Genomic DNA, 20,916 nt, shown 5'->3' on the forward strand with positions numbered 1-20,916 from the left:
CTGGTTTCCAAAGGCCTTTGCTTCTTCGGGAATTAGTCCAGACTTGCTGCTTCGGGGTGGCCCCAACAATCCTCCAGCCTCCTGTGTCTGAGCTGTTAAAAGTACATTTTCTAAGGCACACTGGAACCGTGCAGGAAGAGGAGTGGCCCGGCCACTTTGCACTCGCGTGTGCGTTCCTCGCTGTTGCGCTGGCTCTCCACAACGGGACTCCTGAGGCTTGTTGAGCACGCGCCCCTCCCTGCTGAGAGCCACTCTCTGCCCTGAGAGGATGAGCCGAAGGACCTGAGGCCTTTGCTTCTCGAGGGGCAAGAAGAGGGGTCTGGGGGTGCGTTCCCTCACAGCTGCACTCGGGGAGGGAGCACAAAGCACAGGATGGGGGCCGTGGACGAGGCGGGGCCGAGGACGAGGGGCGGCCGAGGACGACGCGGCCGTGGCGAGCACGGAGGGCTCATCACCGGACCGAGACACCTGGGCAGCCGTGGGGCGCTCTCCGGCTCCTCAGCATGCGCGGCTGTCCCTCTCGTGGGCCCACGGCTCCCGTCTTTCCTTGGTGGGGTAAACAAAGTGCCGGACTCAGAGCCTACATGCGCGCTCTCTTATTTACAAGGCGGGTTTTCTGAGACCCCAAATTACGTTCCGAGCCCCCACATCTTCTCACTGTAACATGGGACAGGGTTAGCTCTTGCGGCTGTGGAGACCTTTCCCGCTGTGGGCGTGGCAGCTCCAGGGCCCCTGTGAGGTGTGGGGTCGCCTCTCCTGGGCCCCTTCGCCCCGCAGCCCGGCGGCGCGGAGCACGGCGTCCCGCTAGACATGCGGTGTGAGGTGAAATCTGACTGCTTTTTAGTAGTCACGTTAAAAAGGTAAAAGAAAACACGTGAAATTAATTTTAATATATTTTATTTAACCCGCCATACCCAAAATATCGTTTAAACAAGTTTCAGCATATAAAGCTTATGGGGAGGTAGGTTGTATACCTTCTTTCCTACTGAGTTGTGATCTCGTCATCCGGGGCGTGCTCACACTTCCTGCGAGCCCGGTTTGGATCTGACACATTTGAGGGCTTGATGCCTGGCTGGGCTCTCGACTGCCACACGGGACCACAGGTCTCTAGACAGGCGGCTCCACGTGTTGCCCCTTTTCACTGAAGGTGCGGCCACTAAACGGCTCTTTGCACCAGGGGAGCAGGAGTTGGAGGACTTGCTTTTCCTTCTCAGCTCCCACCCAGTGACTGAGAAGCAGTCCCTCTCTGTACCTATGCTGGCCTGCAAAGCTGTCGAGGCAGGGCTGTCCCAGACAGGCTCTTAGGCCTGGCACTGCGCACACAGCGCTGTGCTGTCTCTCCCCGGGAGATGCAGGTGCTGCTTTTCCAGGCTGCAGGGCCCCCTGCCCAGGCTGGGCCCATAGGAGGTGGTGAGGACGCTGTGACCCTACACTCTGCAGACGCTCCGGGCGCTTACTGTGCATGAAGTATGATGACCTCATGCGGTGCCGGGGCTGCCACAGTCCTTGCCCAGAGTGGCGAACACTCTGTGAATAGAGCAGAAACACCCACAGGTCCTGGTGTTGCAGGGTCTGTGCAAGGCCTGAGGGCAGAAGAGGGTGCAGGGGAGTAGGGTGTGGGATGGGAGGAAGGTGGCCACACCGTAGAGGTCCCAAGCCTGCCACAGAGCCTGATAGGATGCGGGCAGTGGTGATGGGGGCAGGTCAGACGGGGAAGACAAACCCTTTGAGCTGGACGTGCCTTCTGGGAGGTTTGACCATGCTCTGGGGGCTGTGAGCAGTGGTCCCAGTTCGGGAGGAGGAGAAAAGGCGTGGTGGCAGGGAGTGACCCAGGGCCTGCTGCTTCTCAGCAGGAGAGGTGAGAGAACAGGCTTTTCTATCAGAGCCTCGGAGTTCCAAAGATCCTAAGACACCACTTAAAAAGAGCTGCTTCCTTAGCAGTTATTTCTGGGCAAGACGATGCCTTGGGTGGAGCCAGAGCCTCCAGGTCACATGCCTGGGTGCAAGGCCACGGCCCATGGTGGGGACAGGCTCCGTCATGCACCCTTCACGGGCTGCTTCTCTTCCTGGTCCCCGCCATCCCCAGTGAGTGTCCTCGGCTCTGGCTCTGCCCCCACGTGCACTCCTGGCACTGGGACCTTGCCTCATGGGCTCTGCGTCTGGGGGGGTCCAAGCCAAGTGAGGCACACACGGCTGTGTAAGCAGCACTGACTATGCTTGGCACACTTAAGGGGCCTTTGGGTGAATTCTGTTTCTCGGATGCCCATAAGCCTCACCTTTGATGTACAGAGTCAGTTTTGGTCCTATGGGCAGCCTCTCCTTATTGATTGGACCACCAGCCCTGCACACACCTGGCTGAGACCTTAGACTGTCAGCAGGTGCTGGTGGGGTGTGTCCTCTGCACGCTGGCCTGACCGGCCTCGCCGGGAGGCTGGCCCTTCTTAGTTGCCCCCCAGGGAGCCCCAAGGCTGCCCTCCTGCCCCCCAGGCTGCCCACTCTGCTGCCCTGGGCTGGATGTCCCGAAACACAGGTCCGCTCCGGGCATTCTCTCGGGTCTCAGCCCCAGCTCTGCCTGGCCCCCGGCGGCGCAGTGGGCTGGCTGTCCTGCAGCGGCAGGAGCCCTAACGGCAGCCGCCCCGGGTCTCTGAGAACAGCACAGAACACAGCCGGTCCTCCGTATCTGCGGGTGCGCATCTGCGAGTCCCCAACCGCAGCTGGAAAGTACTAACAAAATAGTAATAATAAATAACGATGCAACAATAACAGTACAAATAGAAGACAATATGGTCTAACAACTATTTACGTGGTACTTATGTTGCATTAGGTATTGTAAGTAATCTAGAGATGATGCAACACACTGACTGCCACGTCAGAAAAAAGGTTTTCCCCTGGGTCCTCGGTGTTTTACTAAAACAAAACAATCCTTTCTAATTTGTTATTTTTTATTGTTTTCTGTGTGTGAGTTATATACAATGCAATGCAAGTTTTCAGAATTAAATTGTCAATATTAATTGTATCAATAAGAACATCAAGTAAGATTTTCACCAACCAACTGCAGGGTTTTGCTTCATGAGGCCCTGGGGTTAAAACTAGCCTTATAATTGTAACAGTGATCTGGCACGTCTTATGTTTTCCTGGATAGAGCTTGAGCCCATCCTCCGAAGTGAGGTATCACAAGATCAGAAGAATGGGCTCCACATGCACTCGCCATGAAATGGGCACTCTCGGATCAACACTGCGGTGCTCGCACGGTGGCAATGCTCATCAGGGCTTGGGGGCTTGGAGGTGGGTGAACTCACAACTGATGGAGCGGTGAGTGTTGTAGGGTGGAAAAGATATGCCTCGAATCATGGTTTGGTTGTGGCAAAGTCATAACCTGTAACCAAAATGTTTGTACCCCCATAATATTCTGAAATACATAAATAAAAAACAAAAAAAAACAAAAAAAAAACCTAGCCTGAGTTAAATACAACTCACGTGGCGGTCAGTGTGTTCCAGTATATGGGAGGATGTGTGTAGGTTGTGTGCAAATGCTACACCATTTTATATAAGGGACTCGAACGTCTCCAGTTTGGGGTACCCTTTGGGGCGGGGTGCTGGCACGAAGCCCTGTGGACCCCGCGGACGGCGTGGTCAGGAGCGGGCGCTGGTCAGGCTGCATGCTTCCCCGTGTGCGGGCTCGCAGGCTGCCACGGCAAGGTGCCACAGACCGGGCGGCTTTAACTCCAAACACCTGTGTTCTCACAGTTCTGGAGGCTGGAAGTCAGAGGTCGGGGTGTCAGGTGGGCGGGTTCCTCCTGGGGCTTATAGGTGGCCGTCTTCTCCCTGCACCCTCCTGCGGTCTTCCCTCTGTGTGTGTCTGTGCGAATGTCCTCTTCCTCTAAGGACACCGGTCATGTTGGGGATTGGGGCCCACCCTAATGGCCTAACTTTAACCTTATTACCTCTTTGAAGACCCTGTCTCCAAATGTGGTCACATTCTGCAGTAGTAGGGGTTAGCCCTTCAACATACGAATTTTGGAGGGGACATAATTCAGCCCCACACCAGCTGTGTGACCTCAGGCAGGTTTGTTAACCTCTCTGTGCTTCAGCATCCTCCACTGTAAATTTATTATGAAGGTTAAATTAGAGTACAAAGTTGTGGGCTTCAAACATGTTTGCTTCCATAGCTCCTGAAATAATTTCAAAAACTATGCACCGTTAATTGTTTTTTGTTAACATCTAAACTTTTTCATAAAAATGTAAATTGTTACAAAGGTTGTAATTTCCAGTACAAATATTAACATCTTAAAAATGAAATGGTTATGTCCATCTCTCTTATACATCTAAATGTCTTGAATTTAACAACTGTCTTTGTTTATTTAAAGACTTCATGAGAAAAAAAGACCCCTGCCAAACTTTAGCTGTTAGACATTTTATATTGCCCCTTTTTTTCTTTGAACTTATATCTTCAACTCACTTCCACAAAATCTTGTCCTACTTTAATACATCCTTTGTTTTGAAAGTTCTGTACTGATCACCCTGTCATACTTATCTGTAAGATAGTATGTGTGTACAAATTACATTAATAATTTTTTCATTTCCTAATTCTGTAGGTCTCTAAGTATTAAAATATTTTTTAGACTGAATTATCAATATTGCACAATTAGTAAGCTTTGGAAAATTAGTATAAAATTAATCAAAATGACATAAATATGTCATAAATTTAGATAAATAATAATAAGTAAAATTTTATTGGAAATGCATTTTTATTGAAATGAATTTTTATTTTTATGTCCTTGTGTGAATTTGCTTAGAATTCATCACCAATTCTATTCCTATTTTGTTAATAATATTAGCTCTGAAATCCCTCATTCAATATACAAAGAGGCATGAATGGATGAAATTGTCTCATACCACCTAGTACTTTAAACTGCTTCTAAGTTGTACGTCAAAGGCCACATAATGATGTGTCACCAAAAATGATTCTTAATATTCTACCATCTGACAGCTGGATTAGGTCATGGTTCAATCACTGTCAAAAGCAAAATGTTGGAAACTTCCCCTATTGTGTAAGGTTTAGTTGCCCAGTTATTGGTCATTTGCTTTTTTGACACAGATGTCAGTATTTTACATCATTTCTTGTTTGATGCCCACTGACATTTCCCTCAAGGACAGGTGGACAGAGGGTAAGTGAGGGTGCTTGTAGGGTATGCTTTGAGTTTATGAATAGAAAAGGGTGGTGTTAAAAAGGGGTAGGGGAAGGAATACAGCCAGGCACCAGGCATATTGCAAAGCAATGAATTCTTAGGGAAGAATACTATGGATGATGAATATCTAGAAATTAATTCCCTTAAAACTGTTCTTCAAAAGTGTACCCAGGGGCTATGCAAACCCTAGACTGAAGACCACTGATCCATTTAATAAACTTAGAATAGTGCCAGGAGCACAAGAAGTGTTCAATAAATACTAACTCTGGTTGTTATTGTTGCACCTATGAATTATCTAGCACACAGTAGGTACTCAATAAATAGAATGCAGAAAGAGCTTAGGTATTAATAGGGGGTTGGACCAGATAGGCCTATATAGCACCTGCTGAAGCTGAGGTTCTCTTGTACTGCTCTAGAACCTGCATTGGTTACCTGCATGATAGATCACTCCAAATACAATAGCTTAAGAAAACCGCTTTATTTGCCCACAACTCCATGTGTCAGGAGCCTGGGCTGGGCTCAGTGTGCAGTTCATCGTCTGGTCTCCACTGGAGTCAGTCACGCAGCTGCAGCTGGCCGGCGAAGCAGCAGGGCCTGGGGGCTCTGGGCCTCAGCTGGAGTGGCGGTGCCTGATCCGTGCTGTCTCGGCTTCCAGTGGGCCAGCCAGGCTTCCTCATGTGGTAGCAAGAGGGAGAGCAAACCTCAGAGCACAGGTGCCCTTTATGCCTCTGCTTATAGCACACTGTCTGATGTTCCCTTGACCAAAGCAAGTCATGTGGCCAAGCCTGCAGTCGGCGTGCCTGTGAGGGTTATCTGTGGGTGTGGCCGGGTACCAGCAGGTGGGAGTCACTGGGTCGATTGATGTGACAAGAGACCACACACCCGAACCTCCCCTGATTGTTTTAGCTTCTTCCTTTTTTTTTCTTTCTTATTTTTTATGCAGATAGGGTATCATTCTGTCACCCTGAGTAGAGTGCAGCGGCGTCATCATAGCTCACTGCAACCTCAAACAGTGAGGCTCAGGCAATCCTCCTGCCTCAACCTCCTCAGTGTCTGGGACTACAGCCATGTGCACCATGCCCGGGTCATTTTTTCTGTTTTTGGTAGAGATGGGGTCTTGCTCTTGCTCAGACTGGGATTGAACTTCTGACCTTAAGCAGTCTTCCCACCTCAGCCTCCCATTGGCTTTACTTCTATTTGAAGTAAACTGAACTGTGAGCCTTAGATTGGACACTTGCTGGATTAAGTGCCTAAGTATTCTTATTTTTCCTCTGCAGCCAGAATCCCTTGTTTTTCCTCACGGAGAGCTACTCTAAAAGGATGGCTTGCTCCAAGACTGTCTTCCCAAGGACCTCTTTTTAGTCCCGGAAGAGCATTAGTCAGAGAATGCAGCCCCATTTTATGATGAGGATCTTCTAAGTGGAGATGAGTTGTCCTGTCTGGCCCCAAGAGGACTTTCTGTGACTCAGGCAGAGCTCAGAAGTTGGGTGACCCTATTACTCTGGGACCCTTCAGGTTAGAACCCGACTCAACCTGCTTTGGCCAAACATGAACATTTTGGGTTATGAAACCAGGAACTTTGGGGTGTCTGGCTTGGTGTCTGGCTAGCTCCAGGGCTGGAATATCAATTCACTGCACTCCCCAGAGAGAAGTACAGAAGCCCTGAGAGCTGGCTGGTGCGGCACCAGCACCTGAATAACACCTAGGGCCCTGCATTTCCTAGTAATCCCTGGAGCACATACATCTGGAGTAGCATTGATTTACCATTTTCTATTGTTTTTCCTTTCACAGTGAGACATTATTTGGTGAAATGCCCTCAGAACAGGTAAGAACATTTTCTTCCTTTTTTCAAATGGAGCTCTTTTCTATTTTATATTTTTTTGATATTACCAAGGAATTGGTTAAATTTGTATTTTTACCTAAAAGTCTGCATATTAGTCCACAAACCAGCCTAAAGGTGTGTGTCCTGCAGGCATTTGCAAGTTTCCAGAGTCCACGTTCTGGTTATCCCCTCCAGAGACTTCAGAGCGCACGTGGTGGCTCGTGTGACCCCACATGCATGCCGGAGGCAGCTCAGATGTGGGCCTGCAGGGCTGCTCCCTGCTTAGGAGGGGCTTGCAGCGGGCTTGCACTTTGATACCTTTGACCACAAGCACTCCCGATCCCCTTCATCCATGCTGGCTTGTCCTATGCCCCACTTTTAGCTGTGGGATACACCTCACAGAGAACATAATAATTATAGGAAATATTGCACACTCAAAGCATTACAAAATTGGGGACTTCAATCCAGACAAGATGGCATAGATCAACCTTTTCCTTTTCTTCTCCACTAAGCAAAACTATAAACACTAGAAATATCACAAGAAACCATCAAAGGAGGACTTTGAAAGATATGAAAAGAAGGTAAACTGACTTGGGACCCCAGGACTGGAGAAATAGCACAGATGCAGGACATCTCTTGTTTCCCCATCCCACAGCAGAAGGTGGCCCAGACCTGGTTTTCCCTACTCCAACCTAGCAACAGAAAGCATCCAGGTACGCTCCTTCCTCCCTTGGATCTGATGGGAGTTGATTTGAAAAACTTAGATGAGCCTTGGATCACCAGCAAGGAGGGGACTTGGAAGCCCCTTCCACAATAAGCCCCAGTTGAAGGGCTCTCCTTCCCTGCCAGGCCTGACACCTACCTCCCCAGCCAGGTGACATCAGGACTGAAGGACAGAGCCAGCAAAAGGCACCTAGACACAACAAGGGGCCTGGTGAGGAAGCTGCTTCATCTCTGTGGGCCTGAGTCTTCCCTCCACAACCAAGAGACATCTGGCTTCCTAATCTGGGGAAATCTCCACCCCTTCAGGCAGCACTTGCAGGGCCCAGTGGCACCAGATAAACCAAACAGACCAAAATAATACTATAAAGCCTCTGGAAATGAAAATATCTTTGGAACTATCATCCACAGAAACAGGCCAGGATTGCATGATAAACCTAAACAGGGTGACTGACAACAAAAATAAAAGATTCAAATAGGACCCAGGGCCTCCTAACAGGATACTATCAAAAAGCACTCTTCATGTTAAAAACCACAGAAATCACATTTTGAATGAGAAAAGATAATTGACTGGCTCAGAACTAAGATGAATCAAATATTGGAATTATCTGACAAGGATTTTAAAGTAGTTGTCATAAAAATGATTCAATGGTCAATTACAAATTCTCTTAAAACAAATGACAAAATAGAAAATCTCAGCCAATATAGAGAAGTTATAAAATAAACCCCAAACAAATGGAAATTATAGAACTAAATAGTACAAAAACCGAGGTGAAAAACTCACTGGTCGGGCTCCATAGTAGAGTGGAGATGTTAGTGAGATGTCAGTGAACAGAGAAGTTAGTGAACTTGAGGACAGATCAATATAATTTGTCTAATCTGAACAACAGAGACAAAATAGATTAAAAACAAGCAAAAGATGAACATTCCTTGATGACCTACAGGAAAAAATGTCTAACATTCTATTACTGGAGTTTTAGAAGGAGAGGAGAAACAGAGTGGAGATGAAAGAGTATTGGAAGAAACAATAGGTGAAAGCCCACTCCACAAATTTGGCAAAAGACAAAGGTCTATAGATTTAAGAAACTGAATAATTGCTAAGTAGGATAACTCAACAAAATTTACACAAAGACATTTTATAATTAAACAGAAGACAAATTTCAATGAAAGTACATAGTAGAGCATATCTCCTCTGAATTCATGGAGAGCAGGAAAAAGTAACACATTTTTCAAATACTGAAGAAAAAAATTGTTAATTGCAAATTCTATATCCAGCAAAACTATCCTTCAGGAATGAAAGGGAAATAAGATGTTCTCAGATGAAGGAAAACTAAAAGAAGTTGTCACTAGCAGACCTACTTTAAAATAATGCCTAAAAGAAATTCTTGAAACAGAAGAAAAAATATCTTGAAGCATTAGGAAGAAAGAGCAACAGAAAAGAGCAAAAACATGAGTACATACTGTAGGCTATTCTTTCCATGAATAGTCATGAGTTTTAAAAGTCATATTTGATGATTGAAACAAAAATTATAAAACCATCTGATGCTCAAGACAAGGCTATTTAAAAGTGAGGGAGGTAAAAATGACCCAAATTAACATCAAAAGTCTAGCAAAGTATGGAATGTTGGTGCCAGTAGACTGTGGTAATTCATGTATAAATTGTAATGCCCCAAGCAACCACTAAAATAACTACAAAAAACAAACAGATCAAAAAAGAAAAAAAAGCCACATTCAAAAACACTATAGAAAAATCAAGATAAAATCTTAAAATATATTCAAGTTGACACGGAAAATGTCTGGTGCTGGGACCCAGCCGGTTGCTGCCTCCCCATTGCTCCGCATCTCGGCGGGCCAGTGCTGCACATGGCCAACTGGAGGGCATGCTGCTGGGGCTGGGCCTGCGGCAGAGAGCTTCCCCGGGCCCACGTGCCTCCGCCTGCTTCTGGCCACGCTGCTTGTGTGATCCTGATTGGGTAATTTTTGAATCCCACTGTTTTGATTGGATGTTAAAGCTTGTTGTTGATTGGGTGTTAAAGCTTGTAGTTGATTGGACACTTTTTGAGCCCTACCAAGGGTATAAAAGCAGGAGGAGAACAAGGGGGGGGGCAGAAGATCAGAAGACATGAAGAGAGCTGTAACACTAGGTGTGCTGAGCCTGCCAGAGGAATAAAGGCTGTTCTCTGACTCTTCAAGTGCCACTTGGTTCTTTCCCTGGTGGAGAGCTATAACCTGTACACATTGCTACAACAAAGTAACACAAAGAAACACAGCAATGAGAACAACAGAAAGCAAAGAGAAAACAAATGTTAAGATGGCAGTGGTATGAAAATTGCTAACATACCATTTATTTTAAATGTAAATGAAAATACATCTATAAAATCAGAAACTGGCAAAGTAGATGAAAAACATGACCCAACTATATGCTATTTACAAGAAATTCACTTCAGACACAGTGACACAAGTAGATTGAAAGTAAAAGGATGGAAAAATATACCATACAAATAAATCAAGAATGGATATACTGTGTCTGATAAAATAGACTTCAGGGGGATATTAGATGATAAAAGGATCAATCCAACAAAAAGATAAGAGTTCCTAAATGTGCACACATCAAACAATAGAACCACAAAATTAAAAAAGCAAAACCTGAAAGATCTGAGAAGAAATAGGTAAATCTACAGTTTTAGATGCAGACTTCAATACCTCTCTTTAGTAACTGAAAGACCTCCTGTAGACAGAAAATTAGCAAGGATATTTAAGACGTAATCCAGTGATCCCCAGCCTTTTTGGCACCAGGGACCAGTTTCATGGAAAACAGTTTTTCCATGGATGGGTGGTGGAGAGGTGGAGGTGGGAGGGTGTGGGGTCCTAGTTCAGGCAGTGATGTGTGGCCTGGTTCCTAACAGGCCACTAGGCCACGGACTGGTGCCCAGCCACACAGCCAACCAACAGGGCCAACTGATACATAGTGAACACTCCAACCAACTATGGGAGAACACATTTTTTTTCAAGCCCTCATGGAACATTCACCAAGATAGACCATATCCTGGGCTATAAAACAAACCTAAACAAATTGAAAATAATTAAAATTATACAGAGTATGTTCTCCGACAACAGTGGAATCAAATGAGAAATCAATAACAAAATAATAGCAGGAAAATCTCTAAACATGTCAAAATTAAATAGCACACTTTTTTGTTGAAAATGACTAGTTGATTCTGGATTATATATGTAAATTTTGATAAAGAACAAAGTTGGAGGACTTACACTTCTTGTTTTCAAAGCTTATTCTAATGCTACAGTAATCAAGACACTGAAGTATTGGCACACATATGAGTACAGAGATCAGTGCAACATAATTGGAAGTTCAGAAATAAATCCTGAACTTTATGGTTGATTAAATTTTGACAAAAATATCAGGGCAGTTCTGAAGGGAAAGCATAGTCTTTTCAACAAACAGTGCTAAGACACTTGGATACCCACATATAAAAACATCATCTGAGACCCTTGCCTCACAGTATCCCCAAAATTAACTAAAAATAGATCTTAGACCTAAATGTAAAAGCCAAAATTTAAAAAATTATAGAAGAAAACAGAATGAAATGTTTGTGACCATGGGTTTGGCAAAATGATACCAAACACAGGATTTCTAAATGAAAGAATTGATAAAATTCAAAATCTTTGCACTTCCAAAGACACCACTAAGAAAATAAAAAGATAAGCCCCAAATTAAGAGAAAATACTTGCAAATCAGATAATGAATAAAGAACTTGTTTCCAATATATATAAAGACCTCTTATAACTCTATAATAAGATAACAATTAAAAATGGGCAAAAAAGATTTAAACAGATATTACCCTAAAAAAGATACACAAACGGTTAATAAGTATACAAAAGATGTTTAATATCAGTAGTCATTAGGGAAGTGAAAATTAAAACCACAATATGACGCCACTGCACCCCCACTGCAATGGCTGTATCCAAAAGACAGACAATGCCAAGCTCTGGCAAGGAGGTGGAAACATTGGATATTTGTGCCTTGCCATTTGGGAGAAGAGTTTTTCGGTTTCTTAAAACATGTAACTTACCATATGATCCAGCAATTCCACTTATAGGGTCTACCCAAGAGAAATGAAGGTATTCGTCCACACGAAGACATATCTGCAGTTGTTCAGAGCTGCTTTATTCATGATAATCAGAAACTGGAAACAATCTAAATATATCTATCAGCGGGTGAATGGGTAAACAAACTTTAGTATATCCACCCAATAATGTACTACTTGGTAATAAAAAGAGCAGACTATGGCTATAGGCCAAAACACGGGTGAACCTCAGAAACATTATGCTAAGTGAAAGAAGCCAGATGCACAAAAAAATTAATGATTATGTTATTATTTGTATGAAAAGCCTAGCACACGTAAGTTTGTAAGACGGAAAGTAGATCAGTGGCTTCCTAGTGCTGAGGGTGCGAGTGAGGGTTAACTATAAATGGACAAGAAGGAACTTTGGGGGTGACAGAAATGTTCTAAAACGGTATTGTAGTGATGGTTGCACAACTTTATAAATCAAAAAACTATTGAATTGTACGCTTAGGGTTAGCAAATTTTATGAGAACATCAGTTATGCCTTGTTTCTTTTTTAAAGCTTGTGTCCCCATAAGACCTGAAGGATGAGGGCAATGCTGGCAGTTCAGACTTGGGTGATGGGGGGTCGGCCAGCGCTGTGGGTGGTCAGCCTGCCAGTGTGCTCGGGACTTGTGTCCCGTCATGTTCGTGTGTGGCCCCGTGTGGCCCTGTGTGGCGAGCGGGCAGTGTCTGGTGACCTGGCCCTCTTCCTCCCTCCACTCTGAGCTGCTGCTGACTGAGGCTGAAGTGCAGCAAAGACATCCTCTCAGCCTGGTGGCATTAGAGTTTGATCTCCCCCAGTCCTGGGCACTCGTGATGGGGGGACCACCGAGTCTTACTCAAACACTGCTTCCTTCTCCGCCAGCTGTGCTGAGCACCGTCAGCGAGGTGGGTTGGGGGCCTTAGTGGCGGTTCTCCCCCCGGGCATGTCTCCTGTTGGGTCGACCCACAGATCTGCCTCTGGAAAGCCTGCTTGTACTACACCCGCACCCAGGACCCTGCTGGGGCCAGGCCTCACCCCCATAAACCCGGTAACAAGCGTCCGACCAACTTTGCTTTCATTTTCTTGGTTAGAAGCTCATTCCCCTTCCACATCATGCAACAGATTCCCCGCCATGGTGCCGGCTAGTGGCCGGTCAGCTCCTGCCTCTGCACCTGGCATTGGCCTGCATCATGCGCTGCCTCTGCAGCCCAGGGCGCTCCTCCTGTCCTCGCCATGCCGGGGGCCTCCCAGGTCCCAGCACCCTCGTCTGTCCGCCCACCCTGTGCCGCTGCCTGGGGCGGATGGGCCCCTGGAGCCCTTCCCTGGCCTCCAACCACTTCCTCCTAGGCAGAAGGTGCCAGACTGAGGCAAGATGCCCAGATCAGAAACCCTCGGGCAGGGGAGGGGAGGGCCTCCAGAAGAGGCCGCGTGCTGGCGCTGGGGTTGTGGTCACTGAGAGGGGCCTTGCCAAGTGACCAGAGCAGAACCCCGAGGCTCTAGGGAATTCCATGACTTGCTAAGAGAAGTTCAAACATACGGAAAATAAATCTCATCTTGAGTGCACATTATCGCTGAGGTTGGAAGTTGCCATCTTCTGGGAGGGGTGGCCCTGACCTTTGGGGTTGGGAGACTGCTCCTTTCCCCTGGCAAAGCGTTCTGAGCACAGGAGTCCCAGCTCAGAGAGCAGGGCCTGAGCCCACATCTCAGGATCGGTGAGATTAAATGTGCCTTGCCAGGGAAAATAGCCATGAGAGCAATTCAATGACAAGTATGAAACTGCTCTGAAATGTACCGGAAAGTCAGATTTAAAATGAAATCCTAGAATTGCACAGAGCTACATCAGTGCCGTGGCATCAGCCTGGCTCACAGCAACCTCACACTCCTGGGCTCAAGCGATCCTCCTGCCTCAGCCTCCCGAGTAGCTGGGACTACTGGCATGCGCCACCATGCCCGGCTAATTTTATATATATATATATTTTTTGGTTGTCCAGCTAATTTCTTTCTTTTTAGTAGAGACAGGGTCTCTATTTTGCTCAGGCTGGTCTCTAACTCCTGACTTCAGGCGATCCTCCTGCCTCGGCCTCCCAGAGTGCTAGGATTACAGGTGTGTGCCACCGCGCTGGCCTCCTAGCCATTATTATTATGACGCAAGACCAGGATCCAGTGTAGCACTGAATATTCACACAGTACCTCCTGATCTCACCATCTAGCGTGTAGACATTTTAAGCTCAGACAGAAACACCAGCCTGGTAAAGCTCTGCCGCAGACTGTTGTGGCAGCAAAATGCAGAGGAAGAGCTTCCCTGGGTGCCTGCAGAATCTTCCTGTGTGGCCCTAACGAGGAACTGGGTGAGTAAGCCGTTGATTATAGAAGGCCATGGGAGGCTGTGGTCAGGGAGACACCTTGGCAGCTACCTCACAAACGAGCAGCTTTCATTCTGACGCTGTTCAGAATACGTGTGCAAAATGTCACGGCCAAAGCAGCAGAAATATTGCATTGTGACCCTGCGGGTCTGGCCGTCTCTTCCAGGAGTGCTGGCTCTGGCTCGGGTTGCAGGGAACACTGCCCTGCCCTGCTCCCGATTCCAGGACTCAGAGAGCAGCGCCCACGATAATCCTGCTTCCTCAGCCCCACTCACTAAGGGTTCTGCGTCCGGATCTTCAGCCTGACAGAGACACTTGATGTCCCTGGCTGTCTCAGTTCAGATCACCGCAAATCCTCTGGAGCAGTGGCAGACAGCTCTGTGCCCAGGTTGAGGGATAGAGTTAACAGACACTGAGGTAGCATTTTGATTCGTACTTCGTATGTCCGGATGCAAAGACTGCCCTGGGCCAGAGGAAGCTCCTGATGTCTGTGGGGTCCTTGGATGTCTGGAAGCCCCTTAGCTCACATGGTCAGCTGCGCCTCTAGCACATCCCAGAGAGAGGCCTGTATCGGAATGCCGTCTGATGGCCCAGGGGCATGAGAGGAAGGGATGAGGACCTGTGGTGTCATGGGCCCTGCACCAGGGCACAGCACGCATGTGCTTTGATCCGACATTTAGTTGTGAAAGCAGGGTCTGGCGGGAATGTAGTCCTTAATTCTTAGTTCTTTGGTGGAATCAGCTCCATATGCTGTTTTGTGCCCTCTCTCTGCTCCTAAATACTCTTAGCACTAGAGTAGAGGTGCAGAGTTTCCGTGTGGCTAGCCCACTGTACCCAGCTCCATTTTGGCGGCTGATGTCACCTATTCCAGACAACATCCAGGACCATGCTCCCCGCTTCCTCCACACAGTCTACCCAGGGTGGCCCTTGGTCTTGGGCACTACCCATAGCTCCAGCCCCTAAGACCATAGGACCTGGGTTGGCCTCTCCTTTTGGGAGCTGGTTTAAACCCCAAGCAGCCAAAGGGATCAGGCTCTAGTGACCTTCCTCCTACCCCACTGTTCTTGTTCTCTATTGTCTGGGCTGGGCCCAGTGTCCTTGCTTCAGGGCCCAGGAGGCAGGCTGCCTGGGATTGAATCCCACATCCCTTGCCCAGCTGGTGACTTTTGGGAAGGTCTCGTTTTCACCTCTGAGAGGGTCAGAGATTATTGATATCAAGCACTTTCCACAGTGCTTTGCACAGGATAGACACAAACATATTGTTAACTTTAGTTCCTGCAAAATATGTTGCTCAGAATTTGTTCAGTGGCTTACAAAATCCAGGTTGCCTGCTTCTCCTGGTGTTCTGGGGCAGCTGTCCATTGCTTGGGTTTGCAGCCCATCCCCCGCTGCCTGGCCTGGCCTGCACTGGTACTTGTTCAGACTGCTGTGTCTGTGGAGGCATCTGTCAAGGGGAGGGCATGTTATGTTATCCTGGGCAGAAAGATTTTCTGATCAAGGTTTAAGTTGCAACTTGCATCCCTCCCCACAGGGCTAAAACATGGCACCATGAAACACCCAAGTAGCGATATCATGGTAGTACCATGAAGTGTCCACACGGCACCCACGTGGTAGAGACCAGCGTCGGTTGCCATTTAGCTATTTGGGGCTCCATCTAATTTAGGCTTTGCTATCTCATCTGACCCTCATAATACCCCTGTGAGATAGATAGCAAGGATGAGTCTCTCATTTTACAGTGGGAGTGGAGGCCCAGGGAAGTAGTGACTTGTCCAGGGTCACCTCTCCCATCAGATGGAGCCAGCTTCAGTGCAGGCTCTCCCCTTGCCCAGTGCCATTCACTCGTCCAGCCTCCGTGTGTTGTGAGCAGAGGCGTGGAGTCCTCATGGGAGGAGCCTCCTGGGGGCGGATGCCTGCCACAAGGGCTCTGTGTGCTGCGTCCTGCCCGGCCCCTGTGTGCGGGGCCAGGAAGACAGCCCTGCCCCGCAGCGCAGCGGCCCCGCAGCCAGCGCGGCTCTGCTCGCCGCGGGAGTTTCCGGCGGCGCTTTCCGTCTCTCTTGGTTTGCCTGGCTCCAACAACGCCCCCTCTGTCGTGTCACAGACAAAACAGGGCCCTGTCACCACTCAAGATGTAGAGTGACATTTCTTATAGGTTAATCCTAAGGGGACTGTCTTAGTCAAGAATGTTGACCAGCCCTGCTGGCTCAGTGGGAGAAGCGAGATTCTGAGGGGAAAACCGTCTACCGTATCTCATTGTGGTGACTCGCTGTCTAAATCAGATCAGACTGTTGAAATATGAATTGGAGCCAAATTTAGTTTAGTACAGTTGCACTGTTTTGAAGGAAAACAGTGATGACAAAGCAGATTTTTTTCAGCTTACTGAAATCCCTGAGCAGAATGGTGTAAGTTCATATAAAGGATGTTTCAGCAACTTCCATTTTCTGTTAAAGAGCTAAAGAATTAAATCCAAGTAAAGAGAAGAAGAAGTTGAAATACTATTTGAATCTCCAGTGTGTGAGGTGCAGTTGGGGAGACTGTCCAAGCTCAGAGGCAATAGAAGAAAGGAAAATATCAAAAGATTTTAGCAAAAACAAGTAAAAAACTGTGCATTGAACAGAAAACCAAATTTGAAGGGGAACTGGGGAAAATATTTACAATAAACATGTCAGAATGATGTAAAAGTTGCATGCAAGTCTGTAACAAAAATTCAAGATCAATAAATAATAGCAGATGATATCCATACACCATAAATGAGGAAAGTCTCTAGACAAACATGGGAAATGTTTGTCCTCACTACGAATCAAAAAATGCAAGTAAAAAGGAGATCACATTTTTCTTTATTAAATGAATCATTTTTTAAATCGACAAACTTGGTGTTAGAAAGGGTGACAACATCGGTGCTCTCATTCATTGACCAGATAGCTATAAAATAGTACTAACCTGTCAGAAATCATTTTGACACTGGGTATTAAATAGCCTTTAAAATGGTCCTCCTTAGGGACCTAGTAATTCCAGCTCTAAGAATCCAACCCAAAAGTGAAAGTCTAAGAATGAAAAACCATTATGCACAAATGTGTTTAGCAGTGTTATTTTTATATCAAACCAGGAGGAAAATTAGATGTTTAGATGTCAGGACATGGCTAAGCAAACCATAGCTTATCTTCTCACTGGTATAGTATGAGAATGTAACAATATGAAAAATTTATATTAAGTAAAAAGGATGCAAAATTGAAATATAGTGTGATTTAAAAAACAATGTATAAAAAACAAGGAAAAGTTGAAAATTTATATCCACACAAAAACCTGCACACGGATTTCTGTGGCATCTTTATTCATAATCGCCGAAACTCAGAAACAACCAAGGTGTCCCTCAGTAGGTGAGTGGGTAGATAAACTGTGGTGCATCCAGACAGTGGAACACCATTCAGTGCTAAAAAGAAATGAGCTGTCGAGCCATGAAGAGACACGGAGGAAATGCAAATGCACATCACTATGTAGAAAGAGCCCGTCTGAAAAGACTACATACTGTGTGATTCCTACGTGAAGTCCTAGAAAAGGCAAAACTATGGAGACAGTAAAAGGATCAGTGGCTGCCAGGGCTTGGGGCAGGCAGGGAGGGATGACTAGGCAGAGCATGGAGGATTTTAGGGTGGCGACACTATGCCGTATGATACTACCGTGATGGATACATGTCATACATTTGTCCAAACCCATAGCATGGACAGTGCACTTAGAGTGAACCCTACTGTGAACTATGGACTGTGAGTAATAATGAAAGGTAGGGTCGTCAGTTGTGACAAATGGACCACTCTCGTGGGAGGTGGACAACATGGGAAGCCGAGCATGTGTGGTGTGTCGGTATATGGAAACTCTGTATCCTCCACTCAGTCTTTCTGTGAACCTAAAACTACTTTAAAAAATAAAGTCTTTTAAAAAAAAAAGCAAGGAAGAGGAAAAAGTGAAAATATTTGCAAAGGTTGTGTTTTGGTTATGATAGACTTATTTTCTTTGGTCTCCATGCCTGTAATTACCATTTTAAAACAGGAACATGAACTATTTTATAACGGAAAGAAGAAACAAACATTTTAAGAGTTTAAAAAGCTACAGAATGAAACCAAACATGTGGCTGTATATTTAAGCAACTCTGAGAGTTTCTCATCCCTTGTTTGCTCTTAGTGGTCAAACTTTTGTAAATTCACATTCCTTTTGGCTATTTGTGAATTTACACAATTGACCCTGTATTCTAAAGCTATGACCAGTTAGAATTTCTGTTCCCAATAAAAACAAGCCATCTTTGGGGAAGCTCATTGGGAACTGTATTCTTGGAATTTTTCCCACAACGTGTGATTCAGTCTTTATTTTTAAATATCTAAGACTATTATTAGAATAACCTATCTCTTATTACATATAATATATATTTGCTTGAATTATAAACATATCTGGTAATCGTTCTCCCTGTCCTATCTCCCATCTGTTTAGTTCCTCAGCACCCTCTTTTAGGGAACCCCTAATTTTAAATTCTTAGGAATATTTTCATAGATTTTTTTTTACCCATGTGCAAGAAAATACTAACATATATTATTATTTCCCCCTACTTTTATACAAGAAGTGGCACATTTTACACATTGTCCCACTTAGCAGCATTCAAGCATTCCACGTAACAGTGTATCTGCCCTTTTCAGGACAGAAATGGCTTCTTTGCTCTTTGCAGCACCGGGGACCCCTGTGTGGTTTCACCGTAACCACACAACCTGCCCCTCGTGCACGGGGCTGGTTCTCATACCCTGGACTACGCCGGCACTGTGATGGCCGATCTTCCACACGCTTCGTTTCACACACATGCAAGGACACCCGCAGGATGAATTCCTAAAAGTGAGATTGCCAGGGCAAAGAGTCTAAGCTTCTGCAATTTTGATAAATTTCACTATATCATTCTCCATCCCTGCACCCTTACCAAAAGAGCACTTTGCCTCAAATTTGACTGTAGGCATACCGATTTGTGAAAAAAAGGAGTGAGTACATTTTAAGTTGAATGTCTGTGCCAGGAGGGAGCATCGGCGTGTTTTCGCGTGTGAACGAGCCTTTCCGTCGGTGTGAAAAATGCTTGTTTACCACCTTCTTTCATTTTGATGATTGGGCCGTATTTTTATGGATTTCAAGAAATTCTTTACGTGTTGGGGAGGTAGCCCCTCTCTGGGTTGCCGGAGCCCGCAGGCAGCGTGTGAAGTGAGGCCGATGGCCATTCCGGGGAGCCCGGGGGCGCCGGCACGTGCAGCAGGGAGAACAGGGCTCACATCACGGCAGCCTGGTTTGCAGCCTTCGAGTTTGCTGCTTGCCAGCAGTGCCACCTAGACAGGTCAGGCAGCATCTCTAAGCCCAGCTTCCTTACCTGCAGTATGAAAAGGCTCGTTAGCCCCGTCACTCTTGGTTGTCAAGCATAATGCACAGAAAGAACCTGGCCCGCAGCGGTTACACCCGGTGGTCAGGCAATTGGAGATGCGGCACTCCTCGGGTGGACTCACTTCGCCTGCACTTCAGGGGAGGGCACAGCAGAAGAAAGCTCCCACATCGCGGGTATCCCAGAGACTTCCAGGTGCCACTCTACAGGGTCCTTTCTTAGCTGCGCAGGTGTTGTGCTTTTGGATTATGAACCGCAAAGACATGTGCGAGGAATCTTGGTTTTAGGGGAGCTTAAGCAGAAATTTCTAGCGGTATCTTTAATACTCTACTGGTGATGTAGCCAAGCCAGACTGTAACCAGTTAAACCAGGTGTAAACCATCAACCCACACATCCATAAACAATGTAGACAAGTTGGCCCGGGTCCCTCCAGGGAGTTTTGAACACTAAGCAGCACATTGTAAACCCACCCTTCTTATCGTGGTGAAGGGTCAGTACCGGACTTCCAGCCATCCCTGGAGAGAAGCACAGAGCAGTTCCCGCCCGGCTGTAAGACAGCCCTCCCTTACACAGGTACACGGGAAGCACTGCAAAGCTAGACTTTTCTTCTGATCTTTGCAATAAACCTACCTTTGGCTTAACCAGGACCTTGTTCTTCCGCAGCTCAGGGGAGACTGTCACCAGCGTGACCAGCCTGGCCCCACTGCAGCCCAAGAAAGGCAAGAGGCGGAAGGAGAAGGTTGATGTCCCTCCTGCAGTCCCTGCCAAAGGTAGGAAGCCGGCCTGCAGTCTCCCGTGTGGAAACCGCTGTGACTGACCCAGGGTGGGCCTGGGCTCCGTGTGGGATCAGGACAGCGGCACAGGCAGACGGAGGACATGGCGTTCAGTGTCCTGTGGTCTGGAGGGCCCACCTAGATTCTGGTCATAACAGCCGTTGGCCCAGCCCCTGGGTGGGAGGAGGTGTGCGCATGCCCCCCCCCAGCACAGCACAGCAGGGGAGGGGCACAGCCACAGGAACCCGGGCTGCATTTCACCTTGAACTCTACAGCGCCATGGCCCCCCCCCCCCCCCCGCACAGCACAGCAGGGGAAGGGCACGGCCTCAGGAGCCCGGGCTGCATTTCACCTTGAACTCTACAGTGCTCTGCACTGGCCGGGTGCGCAAGGGAGTCCTCGTGGTTCCTTCAACCGAGAGAAGGCTCTCTGAATTTTTAAAGATGTCAACCGGGTATACAGTTTATTTCAAATTTGTTTTGAGGATAAAGTGAGGGTTATCCTGTGATTCCAGTTACGATTTAGCGCAACGTGAGTGAGGAAGATG

General features: G+C 46.9%; 1 protein-coding gene across 1 annotated transcript in view; it reads left to right on the forward strand.

Annotated features, from left to right (window-relative positions):
• The window catches only part of LOC142875591 (V-set and transmembrane domain-containing protein 4), an 89,407-nt gene that overhangs the window by 38,958 nt on the left and 29,533 nt on the right, over window positions 1–20,916 (forward strand). Inside the window, exons 5-6 of the mRNA XM_076010308.1 lie at window positions 6,981–7,014; window positions 20,260–20,366. Of these exons, the coding sequence (XP_075866423.1) occupies window positions 6,981–7,014; window positions 20,260–20,366 (141 nt within the window). The remainder of the gene's footprint in view (window positions 1–6,980; window positions 7,015–20,259; window positions 20,367–20,916) is intronic.

The sequence above is a fragment of the Microcebus murinus genome, chromosome 14 (genome assembly GCF_040939455.1).
Source record: "Microcebus murinus isolate Inina chromosome 14, M.murinus_Inina_mat1.0, whole genome shotgun sequence".
NCBI classification, from domain to species: Eukaryota; Metazoa; Chordata; class Mammalia; order Primates; family Cheirogaleidae; genus Microcebus; species Microcebus murinus.